This window comes from Clupea harengus, chromosome 3, assembly GCF_900700415.2.
Source record: "Clupea harengus chromosome 3, Ch_v2.0.2, whole genome shotgun sequence".
Taxonomy (NCBI): Eukaryota; Metazoa; Chordata; class Actinopteri; order Clupeiformes; family Clupeidae; genus Clupea; species Clupea harengus.
Window position 1 is genome coordinate 6,292,784 of NC_045154.1, and position 19,846 is coordinate 6,312,629.

The following is a 19,846-nucleotide window of genomic DNA, read 5'->3' on the forward strand; positions in this document are numbered from 1 at the left end:
CTAACGTGTACCAGTTTCCATTCATGCCCTGAGCCCCAACACAGAACTATAAGACCCGCATGCATTAAGCCAACATTAGTGATGATCACGGGGGAGTGAAATAATCTTATCATACTCAAACTCTTACCCCCGCTTCTCTCTCTTACCATCTTTCATACATACACACACACACACACACACTCTCACTTTAATTTCCCTCTCTCTCTCTCTCTCCCTCTCTCTCCCTCTCTCTCTTTCCATCCATTTCTGTGATGTGCTACGGGTCTGATCTGGCAGATTGTTGGCTGATGGAGAGGGAGGCTAAAGCCAGGGTTGGGTTTTCGGGAGCTTGCTGTCACACTGCCAGACTAACGCAGCTTCCAGGTGGTGGTGACCTGATGCTACCGCAGCTTGAGAGTGAAGTGGTGAGGAGAGAACACTGGGTTGATTTAGACTGATTGAACCGTCCAGGTCTGTGTGAAGTCAATCCATGCTGTTAACAAGCATGAGTGTAAAAGGTCATGTTAGGTCGTTCATTAGATTGGTCATTGACTGATTGATTGAGCACTCAGTGAAGTTTTATTGTGCATTCTGCAGAGAGTGGCTTAATACAAATTCCCCGGTCTGAAAAAGTGGAGCAAAATCCCAACAAATGTAATATTATTGAAAATGACTGAGAACACAAGTGTCCACAGACATTTGAATTGCCAAAATGTTGACATTTCTCTTTTGGACTGCATTTTGCAAAGTGACACATTTCCCCTGACCACATTCAGCTTGCTATTCTGATGAAGCTCCACCTTTAGGCTGCAAGCTCATTTAGTGTAAGTGCCTCAGTTGGGAGTAGCATTGTTAAACAGCGTGAGCTCACTCGGAGAGGGATCCTCCATGATGGATACCGGCCCCAAGAAATCCCTCTCCGAGCTCACTCATTAAATTCGGGAAGACAAAAGGTGATTTATCACCCAGGAAATCCTGATATTGCTCCGACCAGCTCCAGAGAAAACAAGCAGATACTCGCTTATTAAAACTCTACCCCAGGGACTGGGTCTAGTTTATTTTCTACTTTTCCTTTCTCATTGCGAAGACCCATAAACCAGCCATTATATCGCAAAATGTAGATGAGACTCTCCCTATCTCTAGGAGGTATGTTATGCAAACAGATGAGAAAAAGAAAGGGGGTAAACAGGAATTTTATGAATGCACTGGAGATGGACAGTAAATTAAAGCTATTGTGATTGAAAATGACTTGAGTGATTGTAAAGGTAAATACATCACAACATAAATTGAAATGAGTACATTTCAGGAAGCGTATTGCAAAGTCGCGGGAAAAGAAAGGCACTCGTAATTGTGCTATGGCTCTGCGATGACTATTCCTTACACTAAGTGGCCTTGGGCATGGCTACCTGGCAACTTCCAGGTAAAATAACACGTCATCTGTTTCCCTTAAGCACGGGAACAGCCTCAGCCCTGAAACACAAGGTTAATTGAGGCAGTAGATAGCAGTGGGATACCAGGCTGTCACAAGTGTCAGGACACCCATGGTGGCATATTGATCTCCTGAATAAATAAAGTAATGGGGCAAGAACAGTGCAAGCATGTGTGTGTATGTATGTATGTATGTATGTGTGTGTGTGTGTGTGTGTGTGTGTGTGTGTGTGTGTGTGTGTGTGTGTGTGTGCAAATGCATACATGTACTGTATGTGTGTATGCGTGTGTGGCAGGGGGCATATATCCTATGGTATATTTATGATGTGCATATTTTACATACTATTTTATATTCACACCTTACATGCCGCTCTTCAGGCAGTTGATGTTATCCTAATGACATTATATTCAACTGACCTACTTACCACCAGCTCTGCTGAATTGATTTGAAGATTGTCTGTCATTCATTTAACCTTTTAACAATAAAACAAAAGTGACATATTTGTCCTGGGTAATTGTACTGCCTTCTCCCTCCTCTCCTTAGTAAGGTGTGTGAAAATGAAGATGAATTTTGCATCTCTGCTCCTGCTCTGAATACCACCAACCCCACCCCCACCCTCACCCTTTATCTGCTCTTTTATTTACGGGCGGGTTCAGCCTGTGACATTTTCTCTGCTTCTGGTCCATACGCTGGGTTCCACTCCATCTATGATCAATAATTCCTAACCCCACAGCCTTCTGCACTCCCCAGGGATGGGCAACACACTGCAGTTTTCACACTGTCATAGAGACGGGAGCGGGGAGATCTACCCAACCCTACCCCCACGTGATGCGTGTTTGTGTGTGTTTGAGAGTGTGTTTGTGTAGGCATACATATGTGTGAGGTTTTTTTTAGCACTTACATGGCAACCTGGGACTTAACGCCCATTTAGGCTACTCCGACTCCGTTACGGACGGACGGACAGATTTGATGGACTCTTTTTCATTTATGGTTCTCCGAAGGCTGTGGGTGCTGAAAACAATTCACTGCCAGAACAGTAGGTGGAGCAACGTTTTTTTGTCAAAGGCGACCTTAGAAAGGCCTACCCCATGACGTCTTAGTGTGTGGAAGTCGTCGATTGTTTATTTACCTCCTCCCGTAACTATAAGGGGTGCAGCAGGTTCAGTTGCACCTGAGCCCGTGGGTCTTGGAGGAACATGGCATTACATTATAGAGAGTGTCTAATGCTATATATGCACTTGAAAAGGCAAACTTATCTCCATCATGGTAGGTATTATTTGTGGGAAAAATAGTAGCAATCTATAACAAAATTATATGCTTATCTTACATGCACTCTAAAAACTATTAAAAGTTCTTATTTTCTTTGGTATTTTTGTCATATTCAGATTTGCAATAATGATTGCTGGGTAATATGTATGTTGTTGTCCAATGTCAAGTCTCTATTTGATCATGTGACGAGACGATACGATATAGCTAGTTTAGGCGCAACATTTGAACATCAAGACCGACAAGCTGACTGAGCACAGCCAGAGGAACAGCACACCTGCAAGCCGAAACGATGCCTTTCAAAGGTAAAAGTGGAGATGCATGATCTGCTTTTTCAATGGACAGGATAGCCAGACCATTCAGCCTCTCCTGCTTATCAGGTAGGTCTTAATGAGTTTCAATTTGGAAAAAGGTCGCTCGGCTGTTGCCACTGTCAGAAACAATAGCAGGGCAGTGCACACGGAGTGATAATCCATAATCAGCATCTTGGCAAATTGAGAGACTGCGGACTGCTGAGCAATCTCATATTGTTGCCTGGTCATATAGTTCATCGTTGCCTGCGGGTCGGGTTCGGCCAAACATTTAGAAATTATACTCGGGCTCGGGTCGGGCTGGGACACATCAGCGCGATAAGGCATTGAACATTCCATATTTAAAATATCTTAATAAGTAGTGAAGTCAACGTGTCAGCTTCACATGATGTAGACGTTCGTTTTTGAGAATAAAATAAATCACATTTAGGATAAAAGCCTTCTTCCTGTGGGGGGAATTTGTTTATGTCCTAGCTGTGTCAACGCGATTACAGGTGGCAAACTGGCATCATGAAGGAAGTTAAAAAGAAACTGTCATCTGGAGAGTTTAAAACGATACATAACGAGGGGAAATTTACTGTATGGAGATATTTCTGTTGGATGGCATCATAGTTGATGCGGATTCTAATGAGGCTGTTGGATATGTCCAATGTAAGAAGTGTGAAGTTTTAATGAAATATGATTGATGCCATCCTCTTTCTCCACAACAACATGGATTAAACCTTGATGGTTGGACTATGTAGATAGTTTTATAACAAACGTTGCCGTGCATTAAAGTTTTCAAGAAAAAAAATGATCTTCAATGGTAAGACTTGTTTGTTGTGCCTCTTCTGGTGTAGCATATAACGGGAGTTGTATTTAGGTGTAGCAGATGCCTGGCGTGTGTAATGTGTAGGCTATTTCATTCCGTTCTTGCAATGTGAATAATTTAATTTTGAATATGCTTATCTCCCTCTTGTTCTCGCTTGTGCGTTTAACAGCGCTTGTTTGTGTGAGTGAGTGCATTTATCTGTTGATGCTCGAGTTTAATAAAGGCAGGCTATTCATAAAAAACGTACGTAAATGTGTCAGTAGTATGAACAGTTGAGACATTGACTCCGTGGGGCTCGGACAAAATATTTGAATGGCTGTTCGGGCTCGTGCCGGGCTCGGTCACTACTCTGTCGGACACGGGCCGGGCTCGGACAGAAAAATGTGGCCCGATCCACACTATAACAGAATAGGAACAGATAGGGAATGAAACAGGAAATGTGAGATTCCGGAAATGATGTCGTTCGGAAATGATGTCTTTAGCGGACCAATCACAGCCAAGGGGTATCCGAAGGCTATCCGACATTCCTACGGATAGTCAGAAAAATCAGAAGGTGCACGTCGGGCTCTCTGAGGTGCTCGGAAAGGGCGTTCCACGTCGGAGAAGGCGTTCCCTGTGTCCGTCTTCATGAAAACTGAGTAGCCTAAATCGGCCTTAAATCTGCCTTTAGTTTGCCTTGTTTATTTTTATGCCACTGTGTATACACCATTGTTTCAGTTTTGTGATGTTTTAATGTGTTTTGTTGCTTTATTTGTTATGTATTAAGTAATTATTTTAGTAATGACATTCACTGTATTACCACATTAAAATAATAATGTTAAGGAAGAGTAATGCTAAATATATTCCTTTTTTCAGGTTTAGCGTTTTAGATAAGTGAGAACCCTATGGATTTGTATTCATTGATCTATCATTAGGTCAGTGACATGCATGACATACAACCTCAAGTCAACAAAAAGACAGAAATGGCTAAAAACAGAATTGGTGGTGAAATAAAGATTTCTCCAGGGTCCATGGTGCCTTCCAGCTTCAGTTACAGGCTATCACTCCCAGCCTGAGCATCCAGCCTCCATCTGGTAATGGATTAGTACGCGTCCTTATATGTGTCCCAAAGTGCAGACTGGGAGGGAGGGAGGGGTTAATAACACCATTCTTTTATGGACCTCATAAAATACCAATCAGCTGGAGCCCACGAGGCCTTGCATCATTTCCATATGTCTTGACGAACCAATGGGAAAAGATGGGGAGTGTGTGTGAGTGTGACACTATGTGTGTTTTTTTTTCATGATGTGCTCGTCTGAGTAACAGTTTTTTCATGGATTGTGTCTCTGTACGCGAGAGTGCTTCACATATGTCTGTTTATGTGTGTGTGTGTGTGTGTGTGTGTGTGTGTGTGTGTTTGTGTTTATAACAGTGTGATTAATTTCTTTGCACTGCCATATTCTAATTCCCGGCAGAGTAGAGAATGCCCCCTGAAAGTGTCCCTGTGGAAATCATAGCAGGCAGCAATGGTCCTGCATTTGCTCTGCGCTCACAGAAACAGTGATGAATAATCCATCGGATGGAGGAGGAGGTGATGTGGCCACAGACTGACGAGGAGACAGGATAGAAGCATAGACAGGAGGATTGCAGATAATGATACACCATAAATGACGTAGTTCGAGTGTCTTATATCGCCAAAGTGAATTTTCCATTGGCTTTTTCATTGGTAAACATTTCCTCAGTTTTTCCATTACAAAAGAATTGCTTCCCTGGCGGATTTCAGGTGCTCCAATTAGATGTGTACAGAATTGGAATCAATTTCCTGTGCTTAGTTAATCAGCAGGAAAACGACTCAGACCATTCAGTAATATTTAACATACATTTTTAATATCGGCACATATATATTAATGAGCTGAGACAAGCAGTCTCTTTGGAAGCTCACTCCAGGCTAAATATACCCTTGGAATGTCACAAAGTCTGGGGTTGAATGGATGTGGTGAATCCTACGAGAATAATGGAGTTTTCATATCAGACGGGCTATCTTCTGACATTTGTATAATTAAATGTGGACATGTGAATGTGATGCATAATACCTAACTGTTAAAAATACAGAACATTCCCTGATGTTAGATGCTCAGATGATGACAATCCTTATGGATATGGTCTTAGAAATTCAAATACTGTGAATTTAAAACGGTCTCAAATGAATTACAGAGATAAGTGTCTATTTTTTTGTATTATGCATGTCATTAGTGTGCTTATGCCAATACATATATCTATCATGTGAGCTTGAAAATATAGATTGCATTGATTAAAACGGCACGGAAGAACAAAACATGTTTCTCAGAACTGTATAGGTAGACTGAAGTAAGAGGGATGTGGCATTTACAATGTTATCCAAACAGAGCAAGTTGAAGGGTTTCGCAAAGCTACATAGAAATGTTGCATACCTATCATTTTTCTTATGGGGGAAGATATGTACTTGGTCTACAAGGACATATTTCATAGGGTTTTGTGTCAGATACAGCCTCTTCCGCAGCTATCCAACACTGGACAATTCATATTAGTTTCCTTGTTGAAAAACAAACTTGAATGGGGATCTGTGCAGTCTCAAGGCCATAGGAGGTTTTGTCTGGCAGAAACTGGCCTGTGAATATGGCTCCAGAATGAAAATGTCAAATTTAGTATATTTTCAACAGTAAAAAAATCAAATGTGGGACACATAGTAAAAATGTCAAGTGAACAAATCATGTAAAAATTGAAGATATATCTATTTTCAGCATAAATGAATGATCCCCCCATAGCTGTAATATCTGGGATTTCTCCAAAGATAAAAATAAATAGTTGAATTGACATGGAAAAGCCCATTTCACAACTGAGTCTGAGTACGATGTCTTCCCTCAGATGAAAGCATGATCAGTGAACAGCATATATGGGCCATTCTACCGAATTGGTGCAAAGTGTGGTCCCACAACAATAAAAACTATTTACAAAACAATTAAGTATTCAGACATAGATATTTACTAAGAATATGTTATGGTCTATCAAGACATTAATTGAGATAGGGATAAGCTAAATATATCCAAAATCATCATTTATAGGGTACTTTCTATTGGGAAGTAGCTGTCCCTAACCCTGGCATCTAAATTTCAATGTCTGTAAATAACAGTTTTTAGATTTTTTAGATTTTTTTCAATGATGTAATTTCAAAGATCTTTACGATCAAGTTTAAACAGAACTTGGAAGATTTAGATTTATTGTGGGTTTAATTAAAAAAAAAATAAACTATACTCAAAAAATCATAGTTTTCATGTCACTACCGAAACACAGGAGTTTTAGTCCATTGGCTGAGCCTGGTTTTTAGCCACACCCCTGCATTTATAACCAGGCAGTGATACTGCATCGCTGTCCCTCATGGCTGAATGGTAAGTAGCTAGATCCCATACTTTTGATATAACTGTGTTCCAAAGTCTGAAAATCAGTGTGTAACCTTAAGAATGGTCACTACCGAACACATATTTTTCTTCAATTAAGTAAACTTTTTGGGGTTTTATGCAAAGTATTATGTTTGTTTGTGTGTACACCTCTTCAAAGATTTGTTTGCTAGCCATGTACTTGCTAGAATTATTTATTTATGCTCAAAATTAGCTAGAATTGTCACTACCGAAACAGTCACTATACCAAAACATATGGTAACGTTTCGGTAGTGAAATGATCGTTTCGGTAGTGAGAAAATGGAATGGTGAGATGAATTGTATAAATTGAACTTTGAAATGTGGTAAAAATTTCATTTTTATTGATTTCATTGTGAAAACCTTCAAGAAATATTTGTAAAAATACTCTTCAGAGAAGGGAAGGAAACACAATCTGAACAGGTTAATAATAATACTCTTTTACCATAGTGTATTACTATGTTTCGGTAGTGACAATTTTTGGGAGAGGAAAAACATTCCAACACATTCTGAAAATACAGCATAAAAATTGACGGTTCTTTTACTAGAAATGTGTGCTTTAGATATGGTTCAATATACAAACGGACAAAGTTTTGGGAATAAAACATACAAATTTTCAAAATATTTCCAACCTGACTTTGCAGCAATTCGGTAGAATGGCCCATATAGTCACATGGTGTCTTTAGTCCAATCTGAGAATACAAATTTTGGATGGCCCCTCAACACCTTTTTTATCCCCAAAAAATGTAACCCTAACCCCACAATCAATTGCTGTACAATGCACCAAAAACACATCACAACAAACACCTCTGCAGATGTGTGAAAGTGACATTGAGTGAAATGCCTACAAGGCAGCACAAAGTTTTGAGGAAAAAAATAACACAAACTATTGTTCCCTTCCTATTCCTCGACCCCGCTGGGTCCTGCCAGGCCAGACAAGGACTCGAAGCAATGTGAGAAGACGTGAAACAGGAGTGCAGGGCATAAATGCGCTTCGATTATAAAGCGATGTGACAGACGATAATGTAGTGTGCCTGACATCACGTCGCACCTGCTTGGCGACTCCCACTGCCCCAGCAGCCCAACACTCCAAACTGCAGAGCTGCAGAGAGAGAGAGAGTGATAGAGAGAGAGAGAGAGAGACAAAGAGAAAAAGTATGAGTGTGAAGGAGAAAGAGAGCAAGGCGACACAGTATAATGTCACTGCCTTCAAACTCCTCCAGCATAAAAGCCCATCAAACCTTTAACACTGAAGTATTGATGAGTTACAATACCCGGCTGCCATATATTAGAGTAGCTATGGCCCCCTGAAGATCTCCCTTGACACTGGGCCCAATCCTCTCGCCGCGTTGCCCCTGCCCAGACACATCCCTGCATGTAAGAATGATTATCATGAATATAATTGAGAGAGAGCAGGAAGAGTCAGTGCTGCTTTTAATAGAGCTGTCTCGATCTTCATCCTGCTAAATAATGCACAGCAGTCAGCAAATTTGGATTTAACAGATGGTATTGACCTTTTTAGAGAGACAGGGGAGGGAGGGACAGAGAAGGAGAGACAGAGAAAAAGAGGAGGATGAAAGAGAGAGAGAGACAGAGAGATATGTTTGTGAAAGACCACAGGACCATGAGAGAGTGTATGCAATGCATCAATGAGATATTTTCCTCCATAACAATCTACAAGACAAATAAACAAACACAGACACAGACAAAGAGAGGGAGAGAGTCCGGTTATATTCCTCTGCCCCTACAGGCTACAATGAGAGATTAACCAGTATCCACAGAACGGGAGAAAAAGGCATTTGTCCTGTGTAGGGAGCCTTCAACTTTCCAACACCTCTTCCTGACCACTACTGCCATCTGCAGGTTTGTAATTGAAATGAATTGGATATGATCACACTTGTTCCCTCGTTCCCACTCAATAGCTAAGAGATGATCCATGATCAGAGTTCTCTTTAGTGGCCATGCATCTGTGATAGCCTACCTGTCTCAGTTCAAGCATTACATTCAGTACAGGCAATACTTCAAGCCTCGCATTCATCCAGCTATTCTGGAATAAGTCTATTAATGGTGACCGGGGGCAGCTTTTTCACATCAACATATTCATCACTCACATTTCTCGTACACAATAGGCTGCGGTGTCTGTCTTTCAGCTCGTCTTGTCAACAGCCCACTAGCAGAAGTTGGGTTCAACTAAATTTGGCCTTTAATGATAACTTTTGATATGATATGACCTATAACCTGTTATCTCTGCTGATGACATTCTAGCGTCCATTAAGGAATTGGTGTACCTGAAATAAAAACACATTCACGCCATTCTCTCATGCCTATTTTCTAAAATACTTCTCAAAGTTGAGTATAAAACCAACCGATGAATTAGCGACATCTAGTGGAAATGTCAAATTTAACTTTTAAGAAACTTTTGTCTGATCACAATGGTTCACTTAACAGCAGTCCTTTAACATTCCCAGTAGGCTAACTATATAGTTGTATCGGCCAAATTCTCTTGAGCTCAAGAAACTGATTACACTTTCACCCAACTTGAAGGCCCCAACCCGCCTTTTAGCTCAATGTCGACTCTGAATGCACCCCCTTAAGAAGAGCGACGCGAAATCAGAGCGAATACGCAGAGGACCACAGCAGTTTCGGGAGCATAGAACTTTTTAGTTGTTGAAACTTTCTCCCCGTCTCCAGGAAGTGAGCTCACAACCTCCTCGTGTGGATTGGTGGACATTAGAATGGATCGCCTTGCAGGACGGCGTAAGAAACGTCACGCACGATGTGGGGGCTATGTCCGCCGCCCTGCAAGCCGATCCATCTCACAGCCCCCAAAAAAGCTGTGGAGGAAAAAAGGTGGTCCCACTCAAAAACACCGTTTCGAAGCTAACGCTAGAAAATCCAATCTATGTTTAGTTTTGGCAATGTTTACACATTCGCAGAAGAATTGGAAAACGATGTTTTCGTCGCTTATTGAAGATGTTAGCGATTACAATCAGACGACATAGTCGAAGAAGTTTATCTCTCGAACTGGAATAAAGTTTGAAAAACCCGAACCCAAAAAATGGAGAGAACAGCTGAGAGTGGGGTGAGGAGGTTGGCGTTGGCAACTAGTGGAATCCTGCCCCGTTACTCCTCTATCGTGTGTAATTAAACTCGAAGGTGAGATTTAAAGAAATACTTAAAACAGTAGTCGAGGATTTTTGACAAATGGCAGTGTTAAACATGCTTTGTTATCAAAGTGATAATCAACATGGCAACACTGAAATAATCATATTGTTATTTTAAAGACCTGTTAAGATATTCCATCTAGATTGTTTATGTAAAAGCTTCTCTTTACTTGTTTGTAAACGGGTTGGGATTTCTTGAACGTGTTCAAAAACTTTTCTGGTAAAGAAACCCTTGACGGTAGAAATCCTGGAAGAGGCCGACCAACGAGCTATGAGAGCCATGGCAGCTATCTAAGTTATTTATGTAGCTAATGCTGCTGCGCTGTTACATTCTCAGCTTGTTACAATATTACTGGTATGATTGCGAGTTTCAGTTTTACAAAGCACACTATGTGACTCATGTCGCTATGGCAAAAGTGACAATGTTGTTGGCTCTTATGATATAAAAGTCGGTAGTAACAGTTATGCAGGTAGTCTGTAGCCTACAAGGCATTATCAGACAGCACGATCTGAAATGGAGCCCACTGTTGGTGCTGCTGTGGCTATGGATAGTTGATCACGTATCAGGTCAACTTATTTTGGCACTTCAACTGCACAGCTTGCCGTTTATTATCTTATGAAATTGCTAGTGTCTCTTTTTCTTGTATTATAGCGGTAGAAGCCTATTGCCGTTTATAAACGCAGCCATTGCCTATGTAGCCCATAACATCTGCTGCTTTTTATTTTGACTTTCATTTGAGATGTAGCTACAGTAGATATAGTCTCCAGTACGTGTTGTCTTTGCTCAGTTTATTTTATGTTCATGTTTTTATGTGAACGCATATTGTGTTGAGGTTTATAACCATGTACTACTATAAATCAGGGTAGGCATAGATTAGGCCTATTATTCCCAATTTGTCAGTTGTAGGAGAAAGAAAATAAGAGACTAAATTAATGTAAGACATTTTCAGACAATGCTATTTTTAAATCATGTTTGTACATTTATTTATGGTTAGGGAAAAGTTGGGAAATGTGCTGTGTTTCGGAAGTGTAATAAACATGGGGTAGTGGTTTATAAGCAAATCCAGTCTCTTTGTTGCTAACATGGTTGAATATGGCATAGCTGATTAAGAAGCAGACCAGAAGTTGTAATCATTTTTGTCAGAGCTTTGTATTATAATGATGATAGTAGATTGTACAGAAACCTAGAGAAGACTAAACTATCATTTGAACTTTGGGACTAACCTATCATTTGAAATTTGGGATTGGCAAGAGTGTCAAATCATTGCTACACATTAATGCTAAGTAAATGGATATTTCTCTGTCTTTCATTAACTCTTGTCATTACATCAAGATACCAAAATATATCTGTTTATGTTTTAGGAGCCTTCATAGATCGAGAAGTCCGAAGACTGTATTGAATCCGTGGTGGAGTAAGGCAAGTCTGCTGTGGCTTTGTGGGGTGAGGCCTGTGTGAAGCCGGTTCAAGGGGGCATCCCTACTGGCTGGTGTGGCCTTTTACTGGACCGAGACTGGATGTTGCCCGGGCGATGAGGATGTCCAGCTGGCACCAGGGGAGCTGGATTGTCACGTGATGGGGTGCCGGACGAGCAAGGTCCTCCCTGAGGCCCCTGCCGACGTCCAGCTTGATCTGGTTAAGAAAGTGGAGCCGCATCATACCGACGTCTACAAGAACTTCATCCGGGGCGATGGCACGACGGAGAAGATGGGCTCCTCTTCTCCTCACACTAAAGGGCAGGCTACAGCTGCTGCCACTGCCACTTCTGCTGCTGCTGTACCGAAGACTGGCCAGTCCCCTCCACCTGCCTCCCAGGCAGCTGCGCCCTCTGACTCAGCCGATCCTCGGCGGAACAAGGTGGCGCGGTACCGCGCCAAGTTCGACCCACGGGTCACGGCGAAGTACGAGATCAAGGCGTTGATCGGGCGGGGCAGCTTCAGCCGGGTGGTGCGCGTAGAGCACAAGAGCACGCGTCAGCCATACGCCATCAAGATGATAGAGACGCGGTACCGCGAGGGCCGCGAGGTGTGCGAATCGGAGCTGAACGTGCTGCGGCGCGTGCGCCACACTAACATCATTCAGCTCATGGAGGTGTTCGAGACGACCGAGCGCGTCTACATGGTCATGGAGCTGGCCACGGGTGGCGAGCTCTTCGACCGCATCATCGCTCGTGGCTCCTTCACCGAGCGCGACGCCACACGCGTCCTCCAGATGGTGCTGGACGGCGTCAAGTACCTGCACATGCTCGGCATCACACACCGAGACCTCAAGCCCGAGAACCTGCTCTACTATCACCCGGGCACCGACTCCAAGATCATGATCACCGACTTCGGCCTGGCTAGCACGCGCAAGAAGGGCGACGAGTGTCTGATGAAGACCACGTGCGGCACGCCGGAGTACATCGCCCCGGAGATCCTGGTACGCAAGCCGTACACCAATGCGGTGGATATGTGGGCTCTCGGGGTCATCTCCTACATACTGCTCAGTGGCACCATGCCCTTCGAAGATGAGAACCGCATGCGTCTCTACCGCCAGATCCTCAAGGGCAAGTACAGCTACACTGGAGAGGTAAGGGTCTCTTACTGGGCAGTCATCTTTGCTCGTCTCCTCGTATTTGCGTTAACCCGTGTGAGATTCCTCACGTCTTCCTACTGATGCACTGCTTGTGAGTGAGTCATCCAGTCTATAATCCTTGTAACCTTCTTGTTCAGATGTTTACAGAGATTCTGAGTAGTGGAATCCTGCTCCTCATAAATTAGTAGGTAAATCATTGAAAGTTGTACAGATGATCTCACAACTGTAAATATTTTTGTAGTATTTTCTCTGTAGATGGGAGGCTTTGTATGGACGTGATCTGGTGGTATTTGAACACACCCTCCCAGACTATGAGGTCCTCAGTGACTGAGCCTATTTGCATGAAAATACACAGCATCAACAAGATAAAATACACAGCATCAACAAGATAAAATACACAGCATCAACAAGATAAAATACACAGCATCAACAAGATAAAATACTCAGCATCAACAAGATTTCTATCTTCAGAAATGCTCAGAAATGTTACTTACACGTCTGTTGTTTTTGACATATGACCTATAGACAGAAAATACAAAAGATTCTGGGGTTTTGAGCTTTGTTTACATGTTAACATATTTATAGGATAATAATGTAATAACTATATATGTTCAAAATATTAACACTATCTAATCATGACATAATTTAAACATGATACTGGTCTATCCTTAATACATTTACAGATAAGATTGTTTTTTCCCCGTATGTATAATATAGGATGTATAACTACCTTACAAACTAATTATAAACTTTCTCCATACAGCTTTGGTATGCGATAATCAACTTGATCACTGTTGGTGTCCTAGTTGTGAGTTTGTTTTAGTAGATCGCTAAAGTAGTAAGCTGTAATTATGTCTAATTATGTTTATGGAAATCCTTTACTCCTGGTTTGTTGGAAATATTGTCAGAGCTGGAATGCACTTGGACATCCAGATTCCAGGGCTTGAACTCTACAAACGTCTTGTTCATTTGACCACCAGGAATATTGTTCCTCCCTACTTGTATACCCAGTGATTCCAAAGAAACTTATTTTAGGGTGTCCTATGACTTTGCAGTGAATGTCTGTTACAGTATTCATGTACATACTGTACTGCACACATTGTGCCTCACTCTTTCTATGTGGAGCTCAGCAGAAGTACAGTTTTGTGCTTGAGTATGCATTACAAAATCAAAACCAAAGATGCATTACAAAGCAAGCACAGAACATCACTGTGCTCATTACACCATGTTTGTGCAGATAATTTAATGCGTATTAAATTAATTCTATATTAAAGCAGCACCTTGTTTCATTAGCTCTGAGGCTTAGCTGGGCTTAAACTTGTGCTTTTTATATTTAGGCTTGTAAACCCATTTAGTGGATTTTAAGGGCCAACATCATCTTGGGTCAGTCAACAGAAGGCTTTCTGCCAGAAGAGAGAAGAGATGAGAAGGCAATATGTCACAACAGTCATAGTCGAGTTATTAGCTAACTTTTAGGGTAATTAAAGTGACACTATTTTGAAAATACTCCATGCTTTGCCTGTTTGGCAGTTGAGCTTGTGGCTTCACTTCCAGCTCCAGTTGTGTGTGTGGCAGCCTCTAAGTTGTGCGAATGTTCAGTGTCTTAGTAGTGGTAACCCCCCAGAAACTGATGACATGCTCATTTTAGTGTGAACAAAGACAAAGAAAGTCAGTGTGTGTTACATAACATGCCTTTAGGCAGTATAGCCAGCACATGTATCAACCCCTCCGCACTCTTTTATACTCTGGGAAAAGTTCCCATAATCCATCTGAACAAGCCACATTTTGCACTGTATCATCTTTTGGCCCCTGTGTTAAGTGCTGCTGAAATATGAGCCATTCCTGACATCCTCGCTCGCATATATGTAGCTTATACAGAGTTCACAGCCCCGTAGTAAATAAACCTGCTGCGTAGGTGACAGAGCCTTTGGTAAAACAGACCTGCATAACCTCCCTGCAGGGTGTATGCTGCATGTGGCGGTAATAAATATCCTCACGTTAGATTTACTGTCCACAGGCTCTAAAACTAATCACACTTTGAAGCGTTAGTTGCGCGGGATGATCCATGTTGCTGTGTCAAGTGTCGTGTATGTCAGTGTCGTAGAAGATTTATCTTCTCAGACCTGCTCTAATGGAGATGTGTTGTAGAAATCAGCAACTGGTGATAATAGAAATACTGCAGTGTACAGAAGGGGTTGAGGAAAAACAGTTGTTGCCTGTGGCATCCTTGTGAGGTAGAGGTGGAGGATTCTTTACCTGCACAGTGACACTGTTGTAAGATTGTATGTGGTCAGTTAAACCTACAGTTAATAGGGGAAAAGATTGCTCAGGCAAAAGGGTTGTCTCTAATTAATCACAATTTCTTGATGCTTGACAGATATTATAAGAGTAGATGATGACGATTTAAGCAGAGGATGAATGGCCACAAGTGTCAACACACAAAGCAATACAGGTATTTAAACAGATGTAATAAAGCCTGTGAAGGGTCTCACCACTTACAGCAGGAGAGAACAGGCTTTTAGCCTGAACTTGTGTCTCTCAGTCAGACCACATTTCAGAATCCTAATCTTCCAAGAATCCTGCTGTCACGAGACCAGAATCCAGCTGCTCATTAGGTTGGTGGCACATTATCTGTCTGCCACATGTCTGCAAGGGCTCCAGTATCTCTTTCTCTCATACTTTCAGATAATTGGACAGATTGAAACTATCTGTGTGTCTGATTTCAGTTTGGAGCTCGTGAAGTGAATGTGTCTGTGTGTGCCTAAGTGACTATACTTGTATTTGTTTTTACGCCATTGACACATTATCATAATATACAGTATTACGATAATGTTGTGTGTGTGTGTATGTTGGTTTATGTGTGTATGAATATGCACAGTGTATATCTATATAATTGTATACATATATATACACACATAGAGATAAATAGATAGATATGTACGTTTCACTTTGTGTGTTTGTATGAATGTGAGTATGTCTGTGTGTGTGTATGCGCATTCAAGTATTTCTGTCAGTGCTCCTCCACCATCACTACTCATCCCAGTGTGTGGCGTGTGATGTAGGCACTGGGTCCTTGGCAGCTCCTGCATGTCAGTCACTCAGTCAGTCATCTTGGCTGTTGCTCTGAATTAGGACAGGAAAAAAGCCCAGAGGCTGTGTGAACATGCCGTTCTCTACACCAGAGTGCTCTCTCCCAGAGGGCCAGACAGTGCCTGTGGGGCAGTTTAGATGCTAAATGGGCTTTGTCCTCCACCACCCTTCTCCTGCGGGGAGACTTGGACCAGCAGACTGGACAGAGCAAGCCGTGCCAAGACATGCATGATTAGCTAGCAGGAAGTCACCAGCAGGGCCAAAAATTATTCACGTCGTTCCCATCTGTTACACAACCTGGAGCCAGTGGTGGGTGACAGTTTCAGTAGTAGTGTTTCTTTCCCCTCTCAACATGACGCACAGGGGGCAAACTGGTTGAGATGAGTGCGGTGTATTGATGTTGGACTGTAACCCTCGGCTCTGAAACAACTGTCCAGACAAACAACATAAAAAAGATTACTCCCTGAAAGCACATCTCCTAGAATCCCCCTGACCACCCAGAGAGTTGTGAAGCCCTAGCAGTGTCAGAACAAGGTTGCGGCACTCGGACCCTCAAGTCGACAAAATGACATTTCAGTGGTGAAACGGCTTGTTTCTCAAGGCGTTTTTGTCCTCTAAGAGAACGAGTAGACATAAAAAATAGATGTGATGAACCACACACTGAACAGGACCACTTGCCCTGGGCCTCGTACTACCCCTGGGTGTTTATTGTATACCACAACAGCACAGTCAGCGTCTCCACTGCATTCGTTCAGTAAGAAAGTGCCATAGGGCCCAGGAAAAAAAAAAAGAACGTTTTCTTCTAGGCTGTAATGTGATGTGGGATGTATATTTTGTTGTGTCCTGAAAACTAGACAGAAACTCGTTATGTTTGCTAAATATTTAAACATTATGCAGATTGTTTTTCACTCATCTTGCCTTATTGTCCCTTTGTCACCCCACATTTCAGCTTTATATTTTAATATGCTGTACTTTAATACAATATACTTTTACTTTACTACAATATATTTCATTGTAGATCTGTGCTATAAGTAGTTTCAGATACAAGTGTATGGTAAAAGAAATATATGTATAAATCAAATTTGATTGATTTATGGCATTACTAATTATGTTACTCCTACTGTAGCCCTGGCCAAGTGTGTCCAACCTGGCAAAGGACTTCGTTGACCGTGTGCTGACGGTGGACCCGAGTGAGAGGCTGACAGCCGGCCAGGCCCTCAAGCACCCGTGGGTCGTCAGCATGGCCGCCTCGTCTTCCATGAAGAACCTGCAGCGCTCTATCTCCCAGAACCTCCTGAAGAGGGCGTCGTCACGCTGCCACAGCACCAAGTCGGCCCAGTCCACGCGCTCCAGCCGCTCCACCAAGTCCAGCAAGGCGCGGCGGGCCCGGGAGAAGGAGCTGCGCGAGCTCAACCGCCGCTACCAGCAGCAGTACAACGGCTGAGCCCACGGCTCCAGAGAGGTCCAGGCCAGGGACAGAAGCCTCAAAGGGGCAGCAGTGCTGGAGGTGGCCACGGCGGGTTGAACGGGGCCCGGGAAGAAGACAGAGGCGTCGGGCACTATGAGGGTGTGTGCCCTCATGTTTGACTGGGGGTGGATCAGAGAAGTCTCTCTCCATACCTCTTCCTCCAGCTTCCTGAAACACAGAGCCAAACAGGAAAAAAAAAAAAAAAAAAAAAGAAAATGACCAATGACTTTACTTTGTTCATGTTTGTCAATTCACATTTTCCTACATTTTCCCCCTCATTTCCTCCTATGTTTGTTTTTTCTTATTTATTTATTGTTGTTTTATGTCATTATCATCGTCATGGTCACATTATTGCCTTAATTTCGATTGTATCTGTTGAACAGAGTTCTAGTTAATGAAGTATTTTGTTTAGGAAGGGTGAGTACAAAAATAAAGTCAGCTGTCTCTTTATTTTGTTCCTTCCTAATTTTTTTGCTGTGAATTGTTCTTAGGGTGTAGGGATAGTGCATTCCATGAAATGGAAGAAGTATACTGTACCCTGTCTTATATATCTTTATGTTCAGTTGTTTGGCAATGCATGGTGTTGATTCGTTGCCAAATTGAAAGGTTGTTTTTGATATCCATATTTTCTCTTTATTTTTAGTTGGAAAAAAAGATCAGAATACATTAGTGGTAGAATTAAAAGTTTAATGAAATCACTTTTATGAAGCTATTAAAGTCCTACACATCAGTGGCTATTGTGAAAAAGTTTTAAATTAAGCCTTGGTTCATTGGTTCATGTTCTGGGTTCACTGATACTGGATGTTGGGAATGCCCCCAATTAGTCATTTCTAACCCTAGGGGTTAAAATGACCCTTCATCAAGTAAAGGAAGAAGAAACAGGAGTGGTGAACACCAGATCAGTTTGAATAGTCCAGAAACGTCAAAGTCTCTTCATCTAGCCACACTAATTAATGTGTCTCATTTTGTACTTTCATATTTAGTTCTGATGAAGAATGTTGGTAAATGGAGGAGTGAGGAAGACTACACAACAGTAGCAGTTTGCCCTTGACATGAGAGCTCTTGATATGCTGTGCGGCTTGATTTTCTCATGGAATGTGGTTCACATTGATGGCAAGGATCTTGTTGAATACCTTGATATGAATAGTGGGCAGAGGACCTGACAGTATTGTCCAAAATATTAAGTTTTATTTTCTGTGCTATAGTGTTGATTTCTCTCAAGTCATTCCAAGGTGAATGAAGAAGAGTGCAAAGCCACATGAAGGCCACTTATGTTCCTCTTCCATTCCAGATGACAATGCCACATTTACCCCACTGTATTTTTTTTAATTCTTCTGAATTTTTGTAATGATGAAGTTCTGATGTTTTCATTTTTTATGCACCAGGTTTACTTGGGTTTTTAAACATGACAGTCCTGACTGTGACACAGTTTGGAAAGAAATCACCATCTGAATGTCTTTTAATTTAATGCCAATTCAACAGAACAGTGTTCAGTTTGACGGAAATGCCAATTCTCATTATTTCAAATTACATTCATTTCTTGCACTGTGCATATAGCTAGTTTGAAAATTACGATCTATGATTTGCAATCATTGCAACTCGCCATATAGGCATTGAATTAGTTCTACTCAAAATCCCTCTAATTTCCTGCCTAAACACAATGTCCAGCTCTTTTACATGAAACACTAAAAAGTGTTCGACTATTTTGTGTTTTCATTTTGTGGACTACAGTAATCATTTCTGTATGTTTTGGGGACACCACTGTCTTTGACCTTTTACTATATATCTGTTTTTCTTATTCTACCAAATGTATGATTTCAGAAATCAGTAGAAGATTGAGAGTAATTTGATTTGGGGATTGACAAGGAATATCATTTGTAATTCAGTTAAATTGTACAAGGCAATTTTTGCTTTAAATAGAACAATAGTACACTAAAGGTGAGGAGTTCAAATTAGTCCAGCTTGATATGTTACCAAAAAGGGAAGATTAATGAAACCATTAACTGGTACTGCTTCTATGCCCTCAGTTTTGAACTTTTCTCTATCACATCGTCATCTCTGCACAAATTTTGCAAAACAGAAGAGGGAAACAGAAGTATTACATCCGATTCAACACTGTCTCCTTAATGGAAATGTATTTTGTGTGTCTGCTTATATGTTTATGTCCATGGTATGTCTTTGTTCGTCGCAAATGAGGGATATGCGTAGGTGTTTTGTTCACTTAATGATTCTTTTGTTCTAAAACAGTGAATTTGTACAGTTTCTTTTGTCTAAAATGTTGCAATTAAAGGGCCTGAAACAAAAGTGTACCTTATGCATTCGTCT

At 41.7% G+C, this 19,846-nt stretch overlaps 1 protein-coding gene across 1 annotated transcript; it reads left to right on the forward strand.

Annotated features, from left to right (window-relative positions):
* Positions 1-9,981: 9,981 nt before the first annotated feature.
* pskh1 (protein serine kinase H1) lies at positions 9,982-19,828 on the forward strand. The gene is made up of 3 exons (XM_012832380.3): positions 9,982-10,383; positions 11,754-12,957; positions 17,180-19,828. The coding sequence occupies exons 2-3, from the start codon at positions 11,965-11,967 to the stop codon at positions 17,495-17,497; spliced, it is 1,311 nt and encodes a 436-aa protein (XP_012687834.1). The 5' UTR covers positions 9,982-10,383; positions 11,754-11,964; the 3' UTR covers positions 17,498-19,828.
* The last annotated feature ends 18 nt before the right edge of the window (positions 19,829-19,846 follow it).